At 34.4% G+C, this 25,767-nt stretch overlaps 1 protein-coding gene across 1 annotated transcript; it reads right to left on the bottom strand.

The window, feature by feature from the left end:
- Positions 1–6,242: 6,242 nt before the first annotated feature.
- LOC133172643 (BCAS3 microtubule associated cell migration factor-like) lies at positions 6,243–24,605 on the bottom strand. Its single transcript, XM_061307583.1, has 22 exons — positions 24,458–24,605; positions 21,897–21,951; positions 20,653–20,728; positions 19,046–19,146; positions 18,653–18,734; positions 18,365–18,428; positions 18,002–18,112; positions 16,675–16,751; positions 16,421–16,497; positions 15,396–15,479; positions 14,494–14,658; positions 13,961–14,191; positions 13,639–13,732; positions 13,203–13,349; positions 12,759–13,022; positions 12,033–12,192; positions 11,564–11,664; positions 10,858–10,958; positions 9,361–9,554; positions 8,977–9,098; positions 8,563–8,736; positions 6,243–6,796 (listed from the first exon to the last, which is right to left on the bottom strand). The coding sequence occupies exons 1-22, from the start codon at positions 24,523–24,525 to the stop codon at positions 6,675–6,677; spliced, it is 2,670 nt and encodes an 889-aa protein (XP_061163567.1). The 5' UTR covers positions 24,526–24,605; the 3' UTR covers positions 6,243–6,674.
- Positions 24,606–25,767: the final 1,162 nt, after the last annotated feature.

The raw sequence follows: 25,767 nt of genomic DNA, 5'->3' as shown, positions 1-25,767 counted from the left end.
TATAGAAAGACTTAGTAGACATTTCCAGAAAACCCTTTTCATATACTTTAATTTACGATTAATTTCCACTAAAACGGCATTTTTGAAAAACATGATTAAAGCGTGTAATAAGCAATAAACTATTTCGCAACTGAAATGAAAAAAAAGATGTTTCTGAGAACATTTTCTTAATTGCCAACATGCATTGTCGACAGTTAAACCACAACTACACCATACCATGTTTTCGCTGTGATTTACATGTATTTAAGGCATGTTTTTGTAGAGTAACTTTTATGAAAACAATCATTGATTATGCATAAAATTTCCCTCGTCATTTCTTTAGTTTGAGGTATACGAACGCACCAGCTAATGTGTAGAAAGAACGACATCGATAAAGTTGTCAAAATATTCATCACGTGGACTTGGACAAATGAAATGACACGGTTCCAAACAAACGGTAGGGGAAGTAAATACCTTAGCGACGGGACCATTGCCTGATAAGCGGCCTTTATGAGATTTTAAACAAGGTTCACCCCAATTTTAACATCTCTACTTCTGCAAATGACGGGTTTGTCTTCCTCCACATTGTCATTCTCAACAAGTCCTGTCGTCTGCTTTTCAGGATTTAAAGGTTATTGAAGTGCTTTGGTAAAAAAGCCGAAAATTACTGTAAAAATTAAAGTGATTGAAGGTAACCCGGTACAAAACAGGATTCGATGACAGGAAAATGTATAAATTGATCGGTTTTGATGTTATTGAAACTGTTAAAATTGTCTGAACTAAATTTCAGTATTCCAACAAACTTATTCAAACGATAAATCTTCATGAATGTACAAGATTAAGAGAGAGAGAGAGAGAGAGAGAGAGAGAGAGAGAGAGAGAGAGAGAGAAGCTCTCTTTGGTATTTAAAAATGAAAAATTGAACAGTAATACAGACAATCGATAAAATTCTGAAAAACACAAATGAATAACAGAATGAATTTACAGTTATGTGATTTTGCTGCTTTATGAAGCCAAAGCAACACATTTCTTTTTCTTTAATTCAGTAAAATTGAAAAAAAAATCTATGAAAATAATAAAAGTAGTAAATGGTTACATGTCATTACTATATGAAATTTTGGTTCCAACCTGTTATTTATACCAAAGCTCTAAATCTGGTGAACTGAAGGAAAGAGATATTTTTGATAAAAGATATTGTGAGATATCAGCCTATTTCTTCCTCCGGATTTTTGTAGTCAAATAATGCGTTCATTTCTAAAGATTTACGACAGGTTCTAAATGGTGATAATTAGATGATTTTGGCGATATTACCAAAGATAACATCGTATAAACGAAGTGTTTTAAGAAAATATCGCATCTCGTGGCCATTATCTCTCAAAGTCAGAAAAAAATATTTAATAGACGCTGAGAAAAATGGCGAGCTTTGGCAAGATTACCCGCTAAATTAATACTCTTAGCTAGAAGTTTCCACTGAACTGGGTACGGCGTCACGTGACAATCGCTCGTTAGCCGAAAAATGATGCAAGGAGCGGAGTTTATAGGAATTAAATTGAAGTAAAAAGTATCCTCTCTCTAAAATGTGGCTTTATTGTCCATTTGTAAGTCAATCGGAAGCTTTTGTTTAAAGAAGAAGCAGTAATTGATACATCATAAAAAGAAATGCGCCTTGTAATGTACGTTTGTCGTTGCGACTAATGATGTGAAATGACAACAAAGATTTTTAATGAACTCGGTGTACATATTATGCATTTGTAATAATGAACGATATTAATTCCTTCAAACAAACACACTATTAAATTGTATGTTACCAATCAATCACTAGTTTTAATTTAATGTTACTGTTTAGCTTGTGCCTGTATGCATCTGTCATTGTGAAATTACATTACACGTTTCTTAGAAAAAATTCTCTATGAAGTACTTTTCTTTAAAAAAAAAATTCTTTTTTTATCCAAGCAGAAAACCAAAACTCAATTTCTTATAACACAAAGGATAATAGTATTGCAAACAAATATTAATATTGTACGTACATTTTTTTAAGTGTATACGCTTGATTAAAAAAAAATGTTCTGGTTATTTTTTGCATATATTAAACATTGTTAATTTGAAGTTAATATTGGAAGCTTTTGATTTTTTTTTTTTTGGATTGCGAAGGCACATTTGATTTGTACCCCCACCATTTAACACCCTTATTTAGAAAAATAGATATACATGTATAGTGATGGAATCTTTTAAGCAAAAAAATATTGTCTAATATTCACTTTCGCACATTTTTTTGTAATTAGGAACCAAAACTGAGGCTAGGCAGTATCTAATGTTCGTCTCTCTGCCGATAAAGCTGACAGTTAAGGGTGACACTAAGACACGCAATCTGCCTGTCCATCCTTCACGGGACACTCAGAGGCTACCAAACATAAATTCATCGTGTCGTTGTTTATTTTTTTAGAAAATAACAATTTATCAACACTCGTAAACATGACATGTTGTATACGTTTTATGGACCAACCAATGATATTATGTAGCTATAAAATCACAAAAAGCATTTGCCGATGGGGGTTGACACCGGACCGTCGGGAATTTGGGACGGACGCTGACGAATTGAACGGAATTACCTCTGGAATACAGATGGGGTGATTAGAGAAAAATACAAATAGACTGTGTCACTGCATCGGGGAGATGGGAACACACGCACTCACATCATAAAACTAATTTGTAATATAACAAAGAAGTTTTTTAATAGTAGTTAGTTTTCTTGGAATGAAAAAAGATACAGTATTTTATTAATTCCAGTATATTAAAACAAAGAAATAAATATAAATGAACAACAGACATCAACACAATAATTTAAGGAGTTTATAATTCAGCAAAATTTCAACACACATTTTCTTATAAGGTAAAAAAAAATAAATATTTGTACAATTTCTTTTCAATAGGTATTTTTTTGTATTATTTTTTTTTCTTAAATATATATTTAAAGTTGGTATATGGTGCTTTAGATAAGTAGAGCGTATGATATATATTTATTCATTTTCATATAATGCAATTTTTCTTTTTTAAAATCAAATATTGAATTATGAATACATTGGTTGGAAATAAATCATGATAATTTTCACCGACCCAATATAAAATCAGAATTAGCAATACTATAATTTAACCTTATAAAATATTTGCAGCAATTTATTTTTTAATTTTTTCCCCTCATATATACAAAATAATAATAATGATGATAAATAAATAAATAAATAAATAAATTATACTACTTTATTTGTTTTAAACATGAAAATTTGGTAATTGCAAAAATATTGAACATCCTTACTGATTTATTATCAAAAATATATATCATCTATATATATATACATATATATATATATATATATATATATATATATATATATATATATATATATATATATATATATATATATATATATATATATATATATATACAAGAATTAACATGCGTCTGCGTTGTAAAATGTAATAAATTATTACAAACTAGGGTAATGGCCGTGTGTGTAAATATCATTTGCTTTTTGTTGGTTTCCAATAAATCAGCCGTTTGACACGCAGGGTGCGTTCGGCTTGACCAGGTCGCTGAAGCGCCACAAAAAAATATGCTGGTGCAACTTTTCGACAGCACGGTGCCACGGCCGTCAATTGAAGGTTTCTGGTCATGAGCTTTTCCGTCTCCCTGCAAGAAATGTCTATTTTTTTAACGTAAAATGTCGGAGCTTCGAGTAACAATTTTTTCGTGCGAGTTTAGTTATTAAACGTCGTCGCAAGACCCCAGTCTACTTTCCTAGTCAACACATAAACCAATACTTTGTCTTACACTAAAATATTTAAACTTCTACATTAAAATCAATCATTTGCATTGGAGTTCATTCCACTTTGAGTAAATCCATCATAGTCAATCTGTATTTTTTATACCTTAAAAGGTTTGGGGAAGGAATCCCATCTTTACACAGTGGAAAAAAGGATACAATGTTATAAAATTCAAGACCTGACACGTGCAGTTCAACCACATGGGTATCTTCAAAGGCCAAGAAAGGCAACTCTTTCAAACATACATTTGATGCAAACGATGTACCATAGCTATATACGCGACAAGGTGTCGATTGAAAAAGGGGGCGGGGCACACATACATAAACAAAATGTGTTTGCCCCAAAACGTATAAACGATTTTGGATATATTATTTTTTGTAAATTTTAAATTTCAACCAAATAAACGTCTATGCTGGACACGGCGCCTAATCGAGAATCGGTTGAAAAAAGGGCTTATCCCACCTAAAAAAAAAAGGCGTGCTAAACACTAGCTAGGCTACCACCAAACACACAGTGCAGAAGACAGGATTAAAACATGCCCCGATCTGGGGCCTTAAAAACATATACTTGGGTGCAAAAGTGCACAACTTGAAGATCTACACAAAGCCAATGTTCACTCCATTCTTATTTAGCAAGTTTGCTGGTGTCAGGTCAGGATTGTACAGTTTGTTTTGTCGAAAATTTTCATATACTAAGGTGAAAAAAAAATTTAAAACCATTGTCGTCAGGAATTTCAGCTTCAGAAATTAAGAACATTCGCAAAGTAGTTGAACTTTATTGTCTTTTTCCCTGGAGTTGAGTTCCAATACTTAAAGGAACTGTGTGATACATTTAAATGTCTATATATGCTGTTGTACACTTCTTCTAAATCAAGTTTGGATAAATAAAACATCTTGAATATATGTTCAATAATTTTTGTATATTTTTCTTCGAATTATACAAGAATTTTCATCAACTGATATCTTTTCAAAACCCCTGGTAATGCATGCTGAATTTTTGTCTATGAACATCTGATGGCACTATAATATTAAATTAAGAATATCTTGAAAAATTATCAGTAGGTAAGGTACGTTGCGTATGTCCTTAAAAGTCATTTTAAGCAATTCAAATAATCAGTGAAAAGAGAAAAAAAATTTTAATGAGAATTTGTTTAGCATACACTAAATACTTTTTGAATGAAAAGCGCAGTTTTATAATACCACTGTAGACTTTTTCAGTGTGATGAATTTCATAAAAATGTCCCGCTGAATTTTTGAATACTAGTAATACAAGTAAATTTTCATTGACACTATTGATTTTTTTTTTTTAGTTTAGAATCGAGAACGATCTCCCTTTCCCCCCGCGGGAACAATAGGTAAATGTATCTCATTTATCATATTGTATTTTACATATTCCTTTATTTCACTATTATTTCGGAGGAAGGGATGGGATGGGTTATATTTGTACTTGTAGCCTTTGATGCAATACTTCAAATTTCTTTAAAGTAGGTTCTACTTTTTTCTATTTATAAAACCATGTACCTAAAACGAGACTGTGAACACGATTTATATTGGAAAATACTTCTATATGCCGATCTATAGTATGGATTGTTCTTCTATGTATGAATAATGGCGAATTAAACCACTTCGTTTCATTAAAATATTTCAAAAGAAATGTAGAGCATCCAATTATTTAAAAAAAAAGAATTGCATGGAAGACCTGACGGTATTTGATATGATTTGTGATACAGGATTCTTCGATGACAAGTCGGTAGCCTCAGTTCTATCAGGTATTATAACGGAACTCAAACTGTCGCAGGTTTTCCGTTCGCATTAGCGACTTTTGCGTACGTGGTAATTACAGTCGCTAAGAGCGGCGAGGAATTGCAGACAAAATCTTTGAAAACTACCTACTTTTCTGATGAAATTGACGGGTATCTGAGAACATGATGAATTAAAGAGCATAGATTGTCAAGGCTCAGATCTTGACGGATTCATGTGAGATCTAATGAAGCACGTTCATTACCCGAGTCTACAACCCACACAACTAATCACTAACGGTCTTTTCACCTACGTGGATTAAAATGGTGATTTCGTATCTAATTTACAGCAATGATCCGATTTAAAGTAGAAAAAAAAGATATTCAATCTGTAAAAGTCATCTGTACTTAACACACATCAAGTCATGGACCTACAGGTTCATTGGCATGACCTAAACTTACATTTACTTTTATATGGATAGACATGGACAGACCATATTTCTTCATCTGGTTTTTGGTAAAGGTACACTAATAAAGTATTGAATGCTAAAAATTAGGTCTCTACGGTATACTGTCGTGTTCTGAGTTTTGAATTTACTTCCATCCAGTAAATTTAAAATTTAGAACTGGACACTACCTACATGTACATGTGCTGGTACATTCTAATTGAAATTCTGGTTTTGCTTCAACTAAGGAAAAATAATTGTTTTTGGATATCACCTTTATTACGCACATCTAATGTAAAATTTAAGAAAAAATACATTTTAAAATAACAACCATATATTTATTACAAGTTTAAATTATTCTAACAATGCAAAATGAGTGTTTCATTTTCATAACCAATATATGTATATATAAAAATGTACAGTATCACAATGAAATACAGACCAATCCTTTGGGTTCAGTCAATGCATGCACAGTTTTGATGCATTTATTCATTTTCTTACGTCTAAACTTTCCCCTTTATCATTTACACACTTTAAAACATTTTTTTACATTCAATTATTATTTAAAATGATAAATTATCATAAAAGCGAGTACATTAATTTTTACATTTAATTATAGAGAATGACACATTACAATCGGCTGTCGAGATCTTCCGGTACCTAGATTCAACTTCCGGTTCCCTGTGACGTCAGCTGGAGTCAGGTGACTCGTTGCTGGTGCTAAACATTGGGTCCATGACGTGTTCTCGTGTCAGCCCAATACTGGAGCCAGAAGACGTGCTTAGGTTCTCGTTACTACCAATAAAGGCATCTATGCAGGGATAAAACGTATAAACAGTTAACTAGAGGTTCTTGAATGGTACAGCGTAGAAAGTCATTAATACAAGGCCAGAACAGTTTTTTTATTACACAGTCCTGTTCATTTTTACGATATTGGAAACATTTTAAAATAAATTTCGTTTTTTATGACTCCTGGGGTAATCAGGGGGGAAAATATGTCATATCGTAATGAAATGTCACATAAACTCCGGTAAAATTACGTGATCATAAAAAAGTATCCTTTGTCCCCAATTTTAATTTTGAGACAACCAGTTGTCCTAAAGAGGCGAGTGAAACAATGTTTTGGAGAATACTCTCCTTGAGGGAATAAAAGTAAACCCACGGCATCTAAAGCCCCCATCCATAAAATAATCGACAAGCAATCTGACCTATTATATTCTACTGTTTTCTCTGCTATCTCTTTGTTATAAATAGTGATTAAAATGAAACATTGATAACGAAGATTAAAAAGAAGATGCTGATTAATAATTCCATCTCAGGTAACCGATCCACTCCTCGTGGCTTCATTATCTTACCGTCAACAATATAGGCTCTTAATCCAAACCCTGTTATTGATGCACCCACCGAGTATAGGGATAATAGAGTAGGGGGCTCGAATTATCATAGCATTAAATAAACTACACGTGAAATTAGGCCCAGAAGACTAGCACGACGACAGATCATCAGGATGACTGATCAGGCGTTATTAAAAGACAGAGGTGAGTCGCTTAGCATCTCTGGGCATCTTAAAAATCAGTCCTAGTCTTTGATAGCTGATTCAGTCTCTCCTTGCTTGGCTAATTATAAAAGACTTTTAATGACTCTAAAACAGATAGAAGCACCTGGTGCCGCTCGCCAGCCTTAAGCAATCGTCTGTTTAAAACCAGAGATGGAAGAAAAAATACCTAGCTCTTTGTTGCTGGGAAACCTAACGCTGTCTATTCGTGGCATAAAACAAAAAGGTTATAAAAGTCCAGGATAATGTGTTGCCAAAGTAACAGGAATGTTGTTACACTTTATATGCTGACAGAAGAGAACTAACGATGTTGACAGGATGTATTGGCTTTAGGACGGCAATTAAGTTTGCTTAAACCTACAAGTAACATTTTGTTTCAAGTACATGTATTTATGTGACACTGCTTCCTACATGTATATACATGTACATAAGTAAACTGTACCACAAGTATACAATACCTCATACCCTGTTCATGTTCAACAACAAACAATACATTTAATGCATGTTTAAAATTAGTTCTTGAGTAAATACATGACACTTGGGTGATTCAAATTTTTAACTTACAATAGAATTTGTAGTTCTTGAGTAAATACATGACACTTGGGTGATTCAAATTTTTAACTTACAATAGAATTTGTAGTTCTTGAGTAAATACATGACACTTGGGTGATTCAAATTTTTAACTTACAATAGAATTTGTATACATGTACCTTAAGTGGACACTCAAAGTATCTGATATGCAATGCCTTATTTTCTTATTTTGCATACACATGGTGTACAAGTATGCATCAGATTATGAAATACACAACACCACAATTCACTGGAGAGCCCCCCCCCCCCCCCCCAAAGAAGAGACTGTGCAGAAGGATGTTAAGTACATGAAGCCACATGTATGTATTTTGATAGGATGATAACTCTGGTGCTCTTTCACCCTAAAGTCTAGTCAAGCTGCAGTTTCACTGCTTCATTTTTGGTGAGGCTAACCTATAACGAACATTTTCTGCAGATATTTCTTTACTTACCATGTGATACTGATGAAGGGCCCCCCTCCTTCATTGGGGATTCTAACATGGCCTCTGCAAGATTTTCTTTCATTTTCTCATCTAATTCTACACTTCCTCTAGGTTGCTTAGCAACCGTGGACTCGGCCCAACTGCTGTAGACGTCACAAAGATTTGGAGACTGGTCAAAACTGCCTGGAAGACAGAATAACTTTATAGCAATGATGTTCATGTAGATACCAATACAAGGTAACAAAGTATTACATTATGCACCATGGTCCTGCCTTTGATATATATATCAGTATAGTGTATATTTTTACACCATAAAGTTGGCATCAAGTAATGATATAGATATCAGAAAATGTACAATCACAAAACACCTGCTTTTATAAATAATGGTATAGATATCTGTATAAGTACATTCATGACACATACCTGCTTCTATGAGTAAAGGTGAGGGACCTTTTCCCGGAGAAGAGGTGATGTCACTTCCTGTTCGTCTGTAGGCAGGGCGAGCATTGGGCATAGCTACAGGACTAGATCTCACTGGCTGGATTCTACAGAACAAATTCACAAAAAATTTCTGACTTTTTCAGCTAAGATTCTGAACTAAAATAGAGGCTGCTGTTATCTGAATTGGGCTTTACTACTATTATGAATAATCCATGCATTTAGAGATAAAAAAAAAAATTATAGTCAATAATCCTTTAACCGAAAGCAAAATTATTAATTTATCAACTTTTTGAAATTTTCAGAGTAAAGATGTAGATGTAGTCTCAGATGTATTTAACTATGTAAATATTTTCTGTTTTTTCTTACTTTAGACTTTCGAGGTCCACCTCGTCTGAGGTGACATCCATGTTGGACAGGTTGACCTCTGGACTCTGAGACAGAAGGGCCGAGGATTGAGAGGACAAGACCGTAGTGTTCTGTACATTCTGGTACGTTTTAAAAGAGAATTGTGGTCCCATCCAGAGGCGACGGTGGGGTCCTACATGGGTAATGATCTCCACCTGAGAAGCAAATGAATAACAAGTCATAAGATCATAAAGATAAGGTCTTCTATGATGGTATCATTTTTAATGCATGCTCAAAAACTACATGTATTTCCTTTGGAAATCAAATAAAAAGAATGCCACTTCTTTACATTCATTTTGATCTATAAATAAATGAAAAATTGCAAGAATAATTTTTATTTTGATAAATTAAGCATCCTGTATAACTGGTGCAGAGCTACCAACATCATAAAATGAACAAAAGGCCCATGGGCCGCATCACTCACCTGAGTAACTTTGACCATGCTGTTCTTTACCAGATTTCCCCCCTTTTAATATACCTATTGTGGCCCCGCCCTACCCCCGGGGGTCATGATTTTAACAATTTAGAATCTACACTACCCCAGGATGCTTCCATATAAGTTTCAGCTTTTCTGGCCCAGTGGTTCTTGAGAAGAAGATTTTTCTTATGTATTTCAATGAAAAACTTGGATTCCCTATTGTGGCCCCGCCCTACCCCCGGGGGTCATGATGTTAACAATTTAGAATCTACACTACCCCAGGATGCTTCCACATAAGTTTCAGCTTTTCTGGCTTAGTGGTTCTTGAGAAGAAGATTTTTTGAAGACCCCACCCTATTTTTGTCTTTTCTTGATTATCTCCCCTTGTAAGGGGACTTGGCCCTTTATTTTAACAATTTACACTCCCCTTTACCCAAGGATACTTTGTACTAAATTTGGTTAAAATTGGCCCAGTGGTTCTTGAGAAGAAGTTGAAAATGTGAAAAGTTTACAGACGGACGGACAGACGGACGGACGACGGACAACGGGTGATCAGAAAAGCTCACTTGAGCTTTCAGCTCAGGTGAGCTAAAAATAGTAAGGATGGGGTCCAGGGGCCAACTAGACCTCCGGCCACTGGAGATTTTTTTTAAAACATTAAAATAATTTAGATTGCAAGTCAGTCAGCCTACTGTAAGTGGACAAGGCAATACAAGGAAGTGTTAGGAGGGCTATAACTTTCTTTTATTATTATTTTTTTTATTATAATAGTAAACAATGAAGAAGAACAACTAAGAACATTCCAATTTTCAAACACTTGATGGAAAATGGAAATTGGAAGAGTAAATAGAGAACTTGTAAGACATACTTAAAGTAGCTCAAAGGCGTATTTTAGATTCTCAAATCGTAAGTGAACTTTGCTTATTTATCATGGTTCTAAATATTGGCAGATTTAATTTTTATTGACACCTGTATTAAATGCCACAATTATATGCTTAAATCTTAAATTGTACTGTATTTATCCCTTTAATATTCTTTACTTGAGAAAGCCATTCCTCTTGATCGACCCTTCTGTTTTCCTGTTCAGCTGGTAAGCTATCACGGGAATCTTGTCTGGTCACCGGGAACTGACCACTGTCATCTGTAATAACCACATTAACTGTCAGGTTTCAATGTAAGGGTATCTGATGGAAAATTGAGTTCCCCAAAATCTTTTTTTTAAACATATATCAGCTCACTTTCCCTGTATTTTTAAATGACCTCTAACTATTTTTATTATTTCTTAATTATTTCCTCTTGGATAGGGACTTGTGGGTAAGTTGTTAAAAGTGAAAATTGAAAAGTTACAATTACTGACTAAAAAGTATGGCAACAAATGGTTAGTGGACCTCAAAGTAGAGAAAAATGAATCAAAAATGACCCCCCCCCAAAAAAAAAACACACACACACACACACACAGACACTAAAATCATATGTCTGCTCATGTAAAGATACCTGAATAAAAATTTGTCTTTGAGACAAGACAGAATCAGATGCCATAACAAACTTTGTCTCAAAGTTTTTACCAGCATGTGATGAATATTTTATTTTTTGACGCAACAGCATCAGAGGCCAAAATTAGTGAAAAGGGGGGCATTATTTGCTTTTACTTGCAAATGATGGTCCCTGCATCTTAGACCAAAATTAGGATGGAGGGAGTTATGTATTGTTTGTACTTGAAATGTAATGGGTGCTATTAGATTTTACCTGTGCGTGAGGATGGTCTTTGTGACATGACTGCATCAGAGGCTAAAATAAGGGGGTTATTGAGGACTAGAGGGGGCCTGACTTCCTCTGATGTTTTTGACCTACAATGAACACAAAATAAATCGGAGAATTATTCTCAGGCTAAAAAATCATATTACTGAACAATTAAACACCAACAATATAGAAGTACATACAAAATACATGTACAGTATACTGGTATATCCAACATAATAAAGAATAATTAAGGACACCTGTTTACCCTTATTCAAGATGATACATGGTGTATAAAATGAATCACCTTTGAGAGTTCAGAACTGTAATTCATTACTCTCTCAGTAGCCTTTAAATACACCTAGAATTTGGTAAAAATGTGACAGTTGTAATGCAACTTGAACACATTGGATTAGATGATATTTACTGCTAAAAATATTAAGCTCCAAACGTTATTATCTATCAGCATCCTACCTACCTCTGTAGGTGCCATTGGGTATAACCAGTAATGGATAAATCTAGAGGAGTTCCATCTGTTATTTTCTCTGTTACTTGCTTGGATTTAGGGTCAAGGACATACTCCACTAGAGTTCCCGTCTGACTCATTAGAAATAGGGAGTCTGCTGCTCTCTTACCTTCTAAAATACATAAAAGAAAGTTAGTAGTTGGAACAGCTAAACTAATATGTTCCTTATATTAAATTACCTACATATTGGAAAACTTATCTAGGTATTTATTTCTTATCTGTGATATCCAAAACCTAATTCTTGTTTACAGCTGTATGCCAGCTAGAAGGTTAACAGATTGCAATTCAAATTTTCTGTGTTGAGATATCCAATTTATAGTAGCACAGATATAAACATTTCAATGAATTTTCATTATAGAGAAATATTTATATAAAGATATGTACTGCTAAATCATATGAATCAGTTTGCACATGAAATAATCAAGTTTAAAATTTACATTTCTTTACATTTCTATTTGTTTTCTAGCAAAATTAATGTTACTCCTATTGGTTTTAGTGCAAAAGTAAATGAACTATATTTCGACAAAATAACATAATTTTTGAAAAACCTTTTGTTATCCATTTTCTATCATAGAGTCCTCTAAATAATATTTTGACTTAAGTCAATTTGATTGAATTTTGTACAATCCTGCCACTGCCAATCACACAATACAATGGACAATGAAATGACAGATATACCTCTCCTATCTACAGAGAGGCTAGGACTTCCTCCAACCCACACTCTGGGTGTAGAAAAACAAGCTGTGACAAGGATCCAGTTATCCGAGCCTGTGTGGGAGGGACTGCCTGTCTTACTACTGCCCCGCCCGGTCATCAAGGGCTGTTTGATCTGGGCCAGAGGGTACACAGTGATTGGGTGGGGATAGGGAGGAAGTCTTGGGTTCCCTATACTGTTGTTGAGGGCATTATGTCTCAGTAAACTTGGGTAGTTGTCATATTGACCTACAAAATGTTAAGTTTTTATGTATAGCATGAGTAGTAAGCAAATAATAAAAACTCTGGAATCTTAAGACTCACTTACTGATTACCGTTTATTCAAATAAATAAATCAATATACATGTACTATAGGATTATGAAAACAAATTATTGTTAAACAAATGAACAAGCAAACACAACACATACCTGCTGACGTTGGACTTCCTGAGGCATTGAGCACGGGGCTATTCCTTCCAGCTCCATGATCCATATCATCCAATCCAGCACTCTTGTGGAACCGACTGGCTCGATTTACAATCCGTGGACTACAGTGTGTTCTAGTATTTACTTGACCTTCAAAAATGGAGCAGCATTGGTCATTTGCATACTATGTACAGTGTTAAATTCTAATGGTACAACAGACTTTGCAAATGCAAATCAGTATTGGTAATTTTTCAACATTCAACATAATTTCCAACCTACTCCTTATGAGAATCTTAGCTTACATTGCCGTCATTGAAACAAGAACAACAAAAAGCATTTGCCAACTGTGGGTGCACTCCCCCTATTTTTAAAGGTTTACATACTTTACTGTCTGTTGTCATGGAATTTTATTTTCAAGCATGTTTCTTTTGAGGATTACCTCCATATGGTGTAATAGGGAAAAGATGAGTTGTTCCTCTGTGAGAACTGACTGTCACCCATCTACTGTCATGACTAAAGCACATGTCAATCACCTGTTAAGAAGATAAAATAATGTACACAATGACTATGCTGAACCTCCATACATAACAACGTCGTCAAATTTTAGAGGAAAAATGTCTATCTCACTAAAATGTATAAAACTTTTGCCTAACTGTTAAGACACATAAATCCACCTTTCCCTACATTACTCTTCAACAAAAGAATCAATGTAGTGATATTTATACACACAACCATCTAAGTATCATGTTTTTCAGACAAACCTTGGCAGTTGTCTCCCCTCTGTGTAGTGTATACAGATGATGAATTGCCCCCAGTGACGAGGCACATGGATGAGCCATGATTCTGAACACATGAAAGTTGTGCCCTAGTTTACATGCAGTCAGGAGTAGTGTACCAGAGGAGTCAAAGGTCATACATGACACTGGCTCATTAGCGTGGGCGTGGAAATGAGCAATGAGTCCGTCAGCTTCATTGTCTTCACTCACACTGAACTGTTAATCAGAAATAAACAGTAAATATACTGAGTATGGTTAGTGGGGTAGAGCAAGAGAGATAATGCTGCATTGAACACCAACAACATAATCACAATCAAAGTCACACAATACATCTCAGGCTAACTTGTTTGTTACTGTGCTTTAAAAAATAGCTAACTGAAACTCACTCTGTCATCTTAATTTTCTTCTATTCAGGAAAGTTTCACTCGTCTTATAAATCATCATATTTTCTACAGACATACATGTAATTTCAAGGACATTTTATTCTTAAAAGAAATGAAAAGAAAATAAAGCCTCACATGATCAACATTGACTGTCTGTGTGTCAATGATGGACACAATGCCTGGACGATGACCGTTGTCCAGGGGAGGGGAGTCAGCCTTTTTTGGTGAGGGGGCAGGCTTTGTTCCTGTTACACTGTGAACCATAGCTTCTCCAAACATGGTCAGACCCTTAAATGCTCCCTGTAATTAACATAGTATTCCCAATCATTTTTTTCTGCTTGGTAAATAATTACAAGTATTGTACACTTGTACTTCTATAATTCTTTACTTGATGTTTAAAATTTTATTATTACTATAAATAACTTTTTATTCTCGAGAACTTAATTTTTGCATAATTATGTGAGACTGTCTCCTCACGAAAATTTCATTCTGATATAATTTTAATAAGTAAAGATTATATACTACAATAGGCAGGATTTGTAAAAATTTTGTCTCATCTCACTAAAATAAGGGGTGACATATATTTGATGATCTACAGTATTTATAATGGTAGTTGAACATTTTCTAGTTCATTGTTTCCAAAATTAGTGTTTTATAAATCTTGGTAGAATAAATTCAATTCATTTTTTGGGCTATGTATCATGATGGAAAATGTTTTCATGACATTTCAGCAAAATATTGATATATATCATGATATATTAAGTTTTTAAATTAACAAAATTCTCCATAATTATTTTTTGGTTTAAAGAAAAATCTTATTACTTTTAAAGTCTCAAGTATTTTCTGAAACCAGAATGAAAGATTCTAGTCTAGAGATTCCCTATGTATCACAATGCATCAATGTATTGTTACACCCCTGTTTGAACTATCAGAGATATGTTGTACAGGTAGCCCTGGATCTTCACCCTTGCTATTACTTCAAAAGAAGATAAGTGTATTAAAACAAATGATGATGACAAGAATTAATCAATTTTTACCTTAGCAGCACTGATGACCGTGGCAGCATAAGACTGCGATCCATCTCCAGACATACCGCCACAGGACTGGTGCATTGGAACAAGCTGTCAACAAAATATACATAGAAATAAAAATCTCCAGACATTGTGGAATCTTCATTGTTCCTGGGGGACCCAATGTTTGTGGATTTCCTGGATCACCTGTACCCGTAAATTTACATCCCCACAAATGATAACTTTGTCAAAGTATCGGTTTATTGAAATTTCTGTATGTATGAGTTACCCATAAAATTGTGTCCCGTGAACCAGTAAAATTTTCATTGCCCATGAACATTGACCCCCATAAATTAAAATGATTTCATAGTATCTCCACAGGACAGGTGAATCAACAAAACAAATCATTCACAAAAATAGTCTAAACTATTGATATTTGGATAAATGAGGCCCCACTGTCCAATAAAACTCAAACATATGTAACCAAAGTTTACGAAGCTCACCTTGATGAATGTTCTCTATTAGTAAGACAAATCTCACACCAAATTTTTTCTACTTAGTGTGTATCCTGAGATCAATATGCATTCAAGTTTGGTTTAAGTTGGACTTCTGGTTACTTGGGAATGGACCTGCTCCAAAAACTTTAACCTGTTCACTCATCCAAAAAATGAAGGTCAGATCCAGCATCTGAAGCAAGTTTGGTAGTGTCCATTTCTAGATGCATCATACATGCAAGTTTGGTTCAGGTAAAGCTATTAGTGGGAAGGGACCTGCTCCAAAAACTTTACCCAGGACACCAACGGTATAGTACAAGTTCATTTTGACCTTGTCGAGGTGAACTGAAAGTTACTCAATCAAATCATACAAACAATGTTTGTTTTTCAAATAACAAAATTACCAAAACTTGAAATATGGTGAAAAGATTTCAAACTTAAGTATATATTTGTTTGAAGCATATTCTACATACATACAGTACATTTATTTCATAGCTATAATTATATATACTTAAAACAGTGTGAGGTATCCATAACTTAAAGTGTTGTTTTGCTCACCCTTTTATCTGCGTAGGCTAACCACCTTGTTCCCAGAGCAATAGGGTTAATATTTGGGCCAGTGTTAGGAAAACAGTCTGAAACAGTCACATTTATAAAAAATAGCATAACATATTTTGGCAGTATGTTAGAGATGAACAAAGGCACCAGAGAGACATATTTTCTGGAAGGAAATCAATGTACATAATTCAATTTGAATAAAAATCATGTTTATCAGAGATAAAGGGTTAATCTTTCCCAGTTGGTATCCTTACTCATGACCCAGAACAGTTGTCTCAGTGAACAAGCATCATACACACTCAGCTTCTCTTGGAACACCACCACAACCACTCTATAAATAGAAAATACTCCACAATAACTCTATAAATACAAAATACATATACATCACAATATTTACATTTGCAAATCACCACAACCACTCTATAAATAGAAAATACACCACAATAACTCTATAAATAGTATATACCACCACAACCACTCTATAAATAGACAAGAGGCCCTTGGGCCTTAACAATCACCTGGACAAAATATATCACTGTAAAGGATCCACTGGTTAATTGAATATAAAATAAAAAAAAATCAGTTGATAAATGAAGCTATGTTGCACAAAAGCAAGAGAAATAGGATGATCATGGATCAAAAAAATAATTAATTTAGTGCTCAGTAAATCTTTAAAGTTGATCTATTTACTTTCATGTACTTGCCCCCATTTTGCACTATCCCCAAGCAGACTAAACAAAACAATAGTTCTTGAGCACTACTAGTAAACCCATCTCATTCCCTCTCACATTGGCCTCTCTTAGTCTTTGAAGAACATTTAACATACAATGATAAGGTATTTTTATCCCATTTTTATTTATCTATTATTTACAAGTAACTGGCCATTAAAAATTATGAAAGTATGTTTTTGTATCAAATATTATAAAAATTCTTGTATAATTCTGCTATTCTGCTGACCATTCAATTATATTAGTTACAGTGATTAGTTATCATACATGTAGGTGAATATCTTAAGGGAATAACTTATTTGTAGAATACAAATTAATATATTGACATAGTGGTGCAGAATTGCAAAAATCTAGTAAAAATACCTTTACTAATTACAACTTTATATACTCTGTTTGCCTCCTAGATGCCAAGGAGCAGAGAAGAAGATTTTCACAGAAATAATGCATTTTCACAATAGATTCAACCCTAACACCAGAGCCTCTGACCCAAGAAATTCACAATTTCGAAAGAGGCACCCTTGCTTATCATAACCATGCATTTAGTATGTTTGCTAAATACCCATGGGCAGAGAACAAAATTTTCAAAGAAATAAAGCATTTTAACTTTATATTCAAAAGAGCCCCAACCTAACACTAAGAAAAAGCAAGAAAAATCTATATGTGATATAACATGTATTTTTTTAATACAAGTTGTTTTTCTTTGCTCATATGGATTTATATCACTCATATTAATCTCCACTGAAATTGATATTGTGTAAATGATAATGAGTATTGATTCATTCAATTCAGGATTTTTCGATTTTTGATTTTGAAGTACGTCTCCTGTAACAATATGTAATTATCACATGCTTACCTCTTACTGCCCTCTATATTTAAGACAGGGTGTGTTTTAAAACTGATGTTGTGAACCTCATCTCCAGTTCTTACGGAAATGAACTTCACAGAACAGTATGGCTGTCCAGCACTTCAAAAAGAGAGAATAGATTCATAAGTGCATAATTTTCATTTAAAACAATGCTTAGATTACCACATTACTTTGGCAGAATACATTTACAAAGCATTTTGCAAAAGAAATTTACATTAAAAAAAACTATCACAAAAATTCCACTGAAAAAAAAACCAGTTTTGAGTTTTCGTTACCTGGTACTGTCACAGAGACAGTTTTGAGTTTTTGTTACCTGGTACTGTCACAAAGACAGTTTTGAGTTTTTCTTACCTGGTACTGTCACAGAGAACAGCCAGTGGTCTCTTATAATGGAACTGATCAGGATCCTCAAAAACTGTGAAAACATACATATTTACTATAAAATATATGTAGGTAGGCTACTAATTTAAAACATACATAATCCTCTTTCTATGAATAACAATTTGCCTTTTCTGAATAAAGCTTTTCCCATAAAAAATGTACAGAAAAACATGTATAACACAGAATTCTAAGGCTGCAATCTAGACTTTAAAGAGCAAAGCATTAAAACACTGATCATCAGAAAGCACTAATATTAACCTTGTGTAGGTGTTGGTAGAACTCTGAAGATTCTGATTGGTCCTTGCCTCAGTGACATCACTTCCTGTGCCTCTCCATTGGTCTGTGAAACAGAGAAGAGTTAACTCTTCAGGATGTATGGTTTAAATTTTAACATATAAGTATATATTGATTTATGCTTCCAAAAACTCATTTAGATGGCTTTACCGGTTAAAGAGTGGTAGGTACAGTTACTGTAGTTAAAAATCACATTCCCTTGTTCACAGTTCCATGCATACACTATTTCATTAACTAATACAACACCCTTTCACTCCTTGACAAAATTTCAAAGGACAGTGGGAGTAACAATTGTAATATACAAAAAGATCAATCATCTAATAATGACAGAGACAAACTGATGGAGGATGTCCTTACCGCTATATTCCACACTTGTACTCCATTTCCATATCCCAGTATCAGTAATAAGGGCACCCCTTTACTCTCGTTAGTGTTCAGATCTGGATTTGAGGACACATCTGGAATTTCAAACAAGAAAAGAAACTAACTTACATTTAACATAAAGGACAAAATTAACTGAAAACCTAAGTGCTTATCAATTACCAGTATCTTATTTTCTGAAGTCATCATTTCTACAAGTCAATAGCATCAAATGCATATGAGTATTAAAACATTATTCTTCAAATGATTGCCATATTCCTGAGGAAGAGAGACAAGACTTTAAACAATCATTTTTTTGATAAATTGCACTATACTTTCCATTTATTGATATCTCTATAAACTTCATTACAAACAATGTTTCAGGTAACTCATTATTCATAAATTGTAAACTGTTTGAGTTACACAATGGGATAGAAACTTGACAAAGAACAGCCACCCTACCATTTATATCAGACTGGGCAAACTTATAGTCATTGTACCACTGATATCAGACTGGGCAAACTAACAGCCACCCTACCATTGATATTAGACTGGGCAAACTAACAACTACCCTACCATTGATATCAGACTAGGCAAACTAACAGACAACCTACCATTGATATCAGACTGGGCAAACTAACAACTACCCTACCATTGATATCAGACTGGGCAAACTAACAACTACCCTACCATTGATATCAGACTAGGCAAACTAACAACTACCCTACCATTGATATCAGACTGGGCAAACTAACAACTACCCTACCATTGATATCAGACTAGGCAAACTAACAGACAACCTACCATTGATATCAGACTAGGCAAACTAACAACTACCCTACCATTGATATCAGACTGGGCAAACTAACAACTACCCTACCATTGATATCAGACTAGGCAAACTAACAGACAACCTACCACTGATATCAGACTAGGCAAACTAACAGCCACCCTACCATTGATATTAGACTGGGCAAACTAACAACTACCCTACCATTGATATCAGACTAGGCAAACTAACAGACAACCTACCATTGATATCAGACTGGGCAAACTAACAACTACCCTACCATTGATATCAGACTAGGCAAACTAACAACTACCCTACCATTGATATCAGACTAGGCAAACTAACAACTACCCTACCATTGATATCAGACAAGGCAAACTAACAACTACCCTACCATTGATATCAGACTAGGCAAACTAACAGACAACCTACCATTGATATCAGACTAGGCAAACTAACAACTACCCTACCATTGATATCAGACAAGGCAAACTAACAGACAACCTACCACTGATATCAGACTAGGCAAACTAACAACTACCCTACCATTAATATCAGACTAGGCAAACTAACAACTACCCTACCATTGATATCAGACTAGGCAAACTAACAATCAACCTACCATTGATATCAGACTAGGCAAACTAACAATCAACCTACCATTGATATCAGACTGGGCAAACTAACAGACAACCTACCATTGATATCAGACTGGGCAAACTAACAGACAACCTACCATTGATATCAGACTGGGCAAACTAACAACTACCCTACCATTGATATCAGACTAGGCAAACTATTAGCCAGTCCCTACCATTGATATCAGACTGGGCAAACTGAACCCACTGAATCCTTTCCTTATCCTCAGCCTTTATGTTACCAGTGTATGCCTATAAAGAAAAAATATAAGCTGCTAATGATAGAAATTATGAACTGAAGATTTTTTCCATTAGTTTTCAAATTAAACTGTGTTGTTCAGGATAATTTTATGAAAAAAATAAAAGTTAAAAGATTACAACATCTTTCAATGAACATCTGTAAGCTCTACTTCAATTGAATCTCTGTAAACATGGTTGACTGCACACTTTTACTGATAATTCTACTCAGTTACTTAACCATCCTGCTAGTTACTATTCTATGTCTCTCACCTTTGGTAGATAATCTCTTAACTGTGGTACAACATCTGAGTTCTCTTACCTTTTGTACTACATCTGAGTTCTCTTACCTTTGGTACTACACCTGAGTTCTCTTACCTGTGGTACTACATCTGAGTTCTCTTACCTTTGGTACTACATCTGAGTTCTCTTACCTGTGGTATTACATTCGAGTCCTCTTACCTGTGGTACTACATCTGAGTTCTCTTGCCTGTGGTACAACATCTGAGTTCTCTTACCTGTGGTACTACATCTGAGTTCTCTTACCTGTGGTACTACATCTGAGTTCTCTTACCTGTGGTACTACATCTGAGTTCTCTTACCTGTGGTATTACATCTGAGTTCTCTTACTGGTACTACATCTGAGTTCTCTTACCTGTGGTATTACATTCGAGTTCTCTTACCTGTGGTACTACATCTGAGTTCTCTTACCTGTGGTACTACATCTGAGTTCTCTTACCTGTGGTACTACATCTGAGTTCTCTTACCTGTGGTACTACATCTGAGTTCTCTTACCTGTGGTATTACATCTGAGTTCTCTTACTGGTACTACATCTGAGTTCTCTTACCTGTGGTATTACATTCGAGTTCTCTTACCTGTGGTACTACATCTGAGTTCTCTTACCTGTGGTACTACATCTGAGTTCTCTTACCTATGGTATTACATCTGAGTTCTCTTACCTGTGGTACTACATCTGAGTTCTCTTATCTGTGGTATTACATCCGAGTTCTCTTACCTGTGTACTACATCTGAGTTCTCTTACCTGTGGTACTACATCTGAGTTCTCTTACCTGTGATATTACATCCGAGTTCTCTTACCAGTGGTACTACATCTGAGTTCTCTTATCTGTGGTATTACATCCGAGTTCTCTTACCTGTGGTACTACATCTGAGTTCTCTTACCTGTGGAACAACATCTGAGATGAAATCCACTACACTTTCCATCACACTCTTTTCACTAAAAAATATACATCAGGAATTAGCTGGATATACATAAAAAATATACATCAGGGATTAGCTGGATATACACAAAAAATATACATCAGGGATTAGCTGGATTCATCTGTGACTGTGTGCTTTCAGATCATGTGTTTATTTTTTTTTTAATCGTGTTTGAAACAGTTTGAAATGGCTATGTATTGTATACGGTTAGGCAACACTCCTACTAGCACTAGCTAAAGGGCTAACTCTTTAGGCTCATATGGTTAAGCATCATATTTCATATCTGTTGTTTGTCGTTTATAGCCATATTGTAGACTTTCTCTTGCTAACTGGTCATATTGGTGCTCAAAAGCAAAAAATAACAGCATTATGTTGTTTAGAGTCTCATTTGTTACATGTCATAGGGTTAAAATATCTCAAAAGAAGGAGAAAGTGTAAAAGAGTTTGAAGTGCTTATGTGTTGTATATAGTGCTTCTACTAACACTAGCTAATGGGTTGATCTTTTAGCACAATTAGCATGATTAGTGAAGTATTGGATTTTATATATTATTTATATTATTATATATATTTTAATATTAATAAATGATCAAGAATTTTGATGCCCTCTGGTTGAGACTCCTTTTCTAAGGTGTACCTCACTAGAGTTCACCTCAAAATGAAGTTCCTAGAGGTTATAACCATAGTTTATCAAACAATCAAATTGTGTATTTTAAAGCAAGTGTCATTGTAAACATAAAAATGGCAGAGTCAGTATCAGACTAATTTCCTTAATTAGTACATGGTTGGGTACTGGTATTTTTTGTTCTTTAATATTCAATTGTTTTCCACTTTGTTAAACAGCTGTTAAACTGTTGAATCTATGATATGTTGTTTACATAACACTTTACATTATGAGTCTTTATATACATGTGTATGTTGGAGATAAGAACTATAGTTAGATGCTGTGAGCAATGAGCTCACAAAATGATACCCCCTGCTCCCAAATGAATATAATGACAAAGTCCATGTTTTGCAATGGGAAAAATATACGTCCAAACAGAAAATAAAATATGAAATTCACAAAAGTCAATGCACTTTGTAACAAAGCTTCTGTGAAAGTCTCATTAAATTTTATTCATTGGTATAGGAGGAGTTGAAGATACGAGATGGGTACTCCCAATATTAGAGAAAGAATAGCAGTGTCCAGGTTTTGCAATGGCAATTGCCAAAAATCTGTCTAATCAAAATATAAATTGGGAGGTGCACAATATCTAACAATGTTACTGTGTAACAAAGTTCTGTGAAAGTCTCATAAAAGTGTATTCATTAGAAAGGAGGAGTTGTGGATAAGAGATGGGTACCCCCAATTTTATAGAAAGAATAGCAGTGCATGTCAAGGTTTTGCTAACACAAACCCCAAATATCTGTTCAATCAGAACATAAAATAAGAGATGCACAATGGCACTAAATAACAAAGATTCTGTTCAAGTCTCATTAAATTTTATTCTGTGGTATAGGAGGAGTTGTGGATAAGAGATGGGTATCCCCTATGTTTAAAAAAGAATAGCCATGGCTGCGCGGAAAACCCCAGTCCAATCAAAAAAATAAAACAGAAGGTGCACAATGGCACTATGTAATGAAGATTCCATGAAAGTATAATTAAATTATATTCAGTGGTATAGGCGGAGTTGCGATAAGAAATGGGTACCCCCAAGTTAGAGACGTATGGATGGACAAATGGAAGGATGGACACCACCATCAGTATATACTCCCTACTTTTCAAGTGAGGAGGGGGGGGGGGGTTATATAAAAATATAAAATTACTGATTATTTAATAAAATGGTTATTGACTTTTGAATTTGTTCTACATGTGACTACTTCTGCCTTCGGCCTTGTTCAAGCAATAGCTGACCATGCAGGTCTCTATAAAATGACAAGTAAACCTTACCAAAAGACAATAAACATATTTTTGGTTCAATTTCTCATTTATAATGAATTTAAAATACCACTCGTAACATGCATTAATGTTGATATCAAACTTTGAACCAAATATCTATTTTGTTAGCCATAATACAGTAGTTTTCTTATATGACTTCTGATGTTTCCATTTTGTAAAAGAGGGGGGGGGGGAGGGAGGTCATAAAGCCTACTTAAATTGGTACTATGGACATGTCAAATGCATATGCTTTTTTTTTTTTTAGATTTGCCATGCACATGATACACTACATTTCGGAAACAAGCAGTATCAAATGAGTGCATTGTGATGAAACAGAAATTTTATTTATCTCCAGGTTTTTACCACTAGTCTTTTCTTGGAAATTCTCTGAGGTAAAGATCGACACTCCTCCATAATGCAACACCATTTTTTCATTCAAATATATAAGAGGATGTTAATTTTTCTTTATATAAATCTATATGACTGCTCAATTTGGATATAACTATGGATAGTAGATTTGTTGATGCCCTTAATCCTGAACTGAATCAACCCCAGTATAAACAACACCCATAACATCAAATCAAACGACTCAAAAATGCAAATTACCTAAAAGCCTGTGGTCTAATAACATTATAATTTGATTTTATACTTCTTTTCGGCGAATCTGCAGCCATATTTTGGAAATATTCTTCTTCAAACACGAAAATAAAGACTGTAAGCAGAGGGGAAAAATACAAAAATGACGTCAGGTTTGTTTTGGATTAAACTGAAGAGTTCTATTTCCGGTCAAGAGTGGTGGATCTAATTGCTTTTCATTGCTAATTTAAGATGAATATTTTGTGTCGCCCTTTTCTTTTTTATATTATGAAAAATATCTATTAATCTAGAAATAAGTTCATATGCGGGGCCGTCACCAGGTTTCTGAAAGGGTGTGGAGTAGCGTCGGGGGGGGGGGGGGGGAACTGGGGTTCTGAGTCATTTAAAAAAAAAAAATCATGGAAGGTTCTGGAGCATTCTTCAGTCAATCTTTTAAGTATTAAATAAACAAAATGTAGCGACATTACTCTCAACAGATAAGTAATGAATTTATATTATTTCAAACATTACATTTTTCGAGTGTTTGTTTCTAACAGGGTGTGTAATTGCTCCCCCTTTTCCGTTACGACGGCCTTGATACATGAGTGCCAGGCCAAGGTGTTTTTGTATTGTAACATAAAAAAATGTTCTTCTTGGGCTTGTCCTAAATAGTAAAACATGACAAACGCAGCATGAAATTCACTCTCTTTTCATCACAACTGATGAAAAATGAGGAAAAAGTAACATCCATGGTCACTGAGAAGGTCAAGGTTAAGAAAATTATGACACAGTTGCATTGTTCTCTCTAATTTGAACCAATGTAAGAAGATTAATGAAAATACCTTGAACAGTGTCTTTCTAAGGTAAACACAAAATGAGGAAAAATGAGGCCAATGACATATTAAATGTTAACCAAAAATTAATATGACGCAGTTGATTAGCTCTCACCTTTTATTTTTAGTTTATGAAGCTTTATAAAAACATCTCAAACAGTTTCTCTTAGAGTAGGTAGGTGCAATATGAGGAAAGACCAAGGTAAAAAAAAAGAATAAAAGAAAATGATACAGTTTAATCGATCCCACTAATATGTATCAGTGTATGGGCTTATAAAAATATTTTTAAAGAGTTTCTTTGAAGCTCAACAAAGAAGTCAAATAGAGGAATAATGAAATCAAGGTCAGAGGAAAAGTCGAGGTTATAGATTTTTTTCACATTGAATAGTTCTCACCTATACGCAAAGCGCAGCATCTCCTACAACGATAATGAATATAGCCCCTTTAGTAGAAACATAGTTGACTGGCTGTATCATGTAGTAAGGTTAGTGTCAGTACTCAGTACTA

This window comes from Saccostrea echinata, unplaced genomic scaffold (genome assembly GCF_033153115.1).
Source record: "Saccostrea echinata isolate AGI-Se365-2 ecotype Australia unplaced genomic scaffold, CSIRO_AGI_Sech_v1 ptg000054l, whole genome shotgun sequence".
NCBI lineage: Eukaryota > Metazoa > Mollusca > Bivalvia > Ostreida > Ostreidae > Saccostrea > Saccostrea echinata.
The sequence above is the reverse complement of the archived record's forward strand: the minus strand, read 5'-3'. Positions and strand labels throughout refer to the sequence as shown.

Coding starts and splice junctions, on each gene's coding strand:
- LOC133172643 (XM_061307583.1), bottom strand. CDS start 24,525: ATGGCTGCAGATTCGCCGAAAAGAAGTATAAAATCAAATTATAATGTT. Junction 18,735..19,045: donor TACAAGTGTGGAATATAGCG/GTAAGGACATCC, acceptor TCTGTTTCACAG/ACCAATGGAGAGGCACAGGA. Junction 14,192..14,493: donor AGACAGTCAATGTTGATCAT/GTGAGGCTTTAT, acceptor TCTGATTAACAG/TTCAGTGTGAGTGAAGACAA.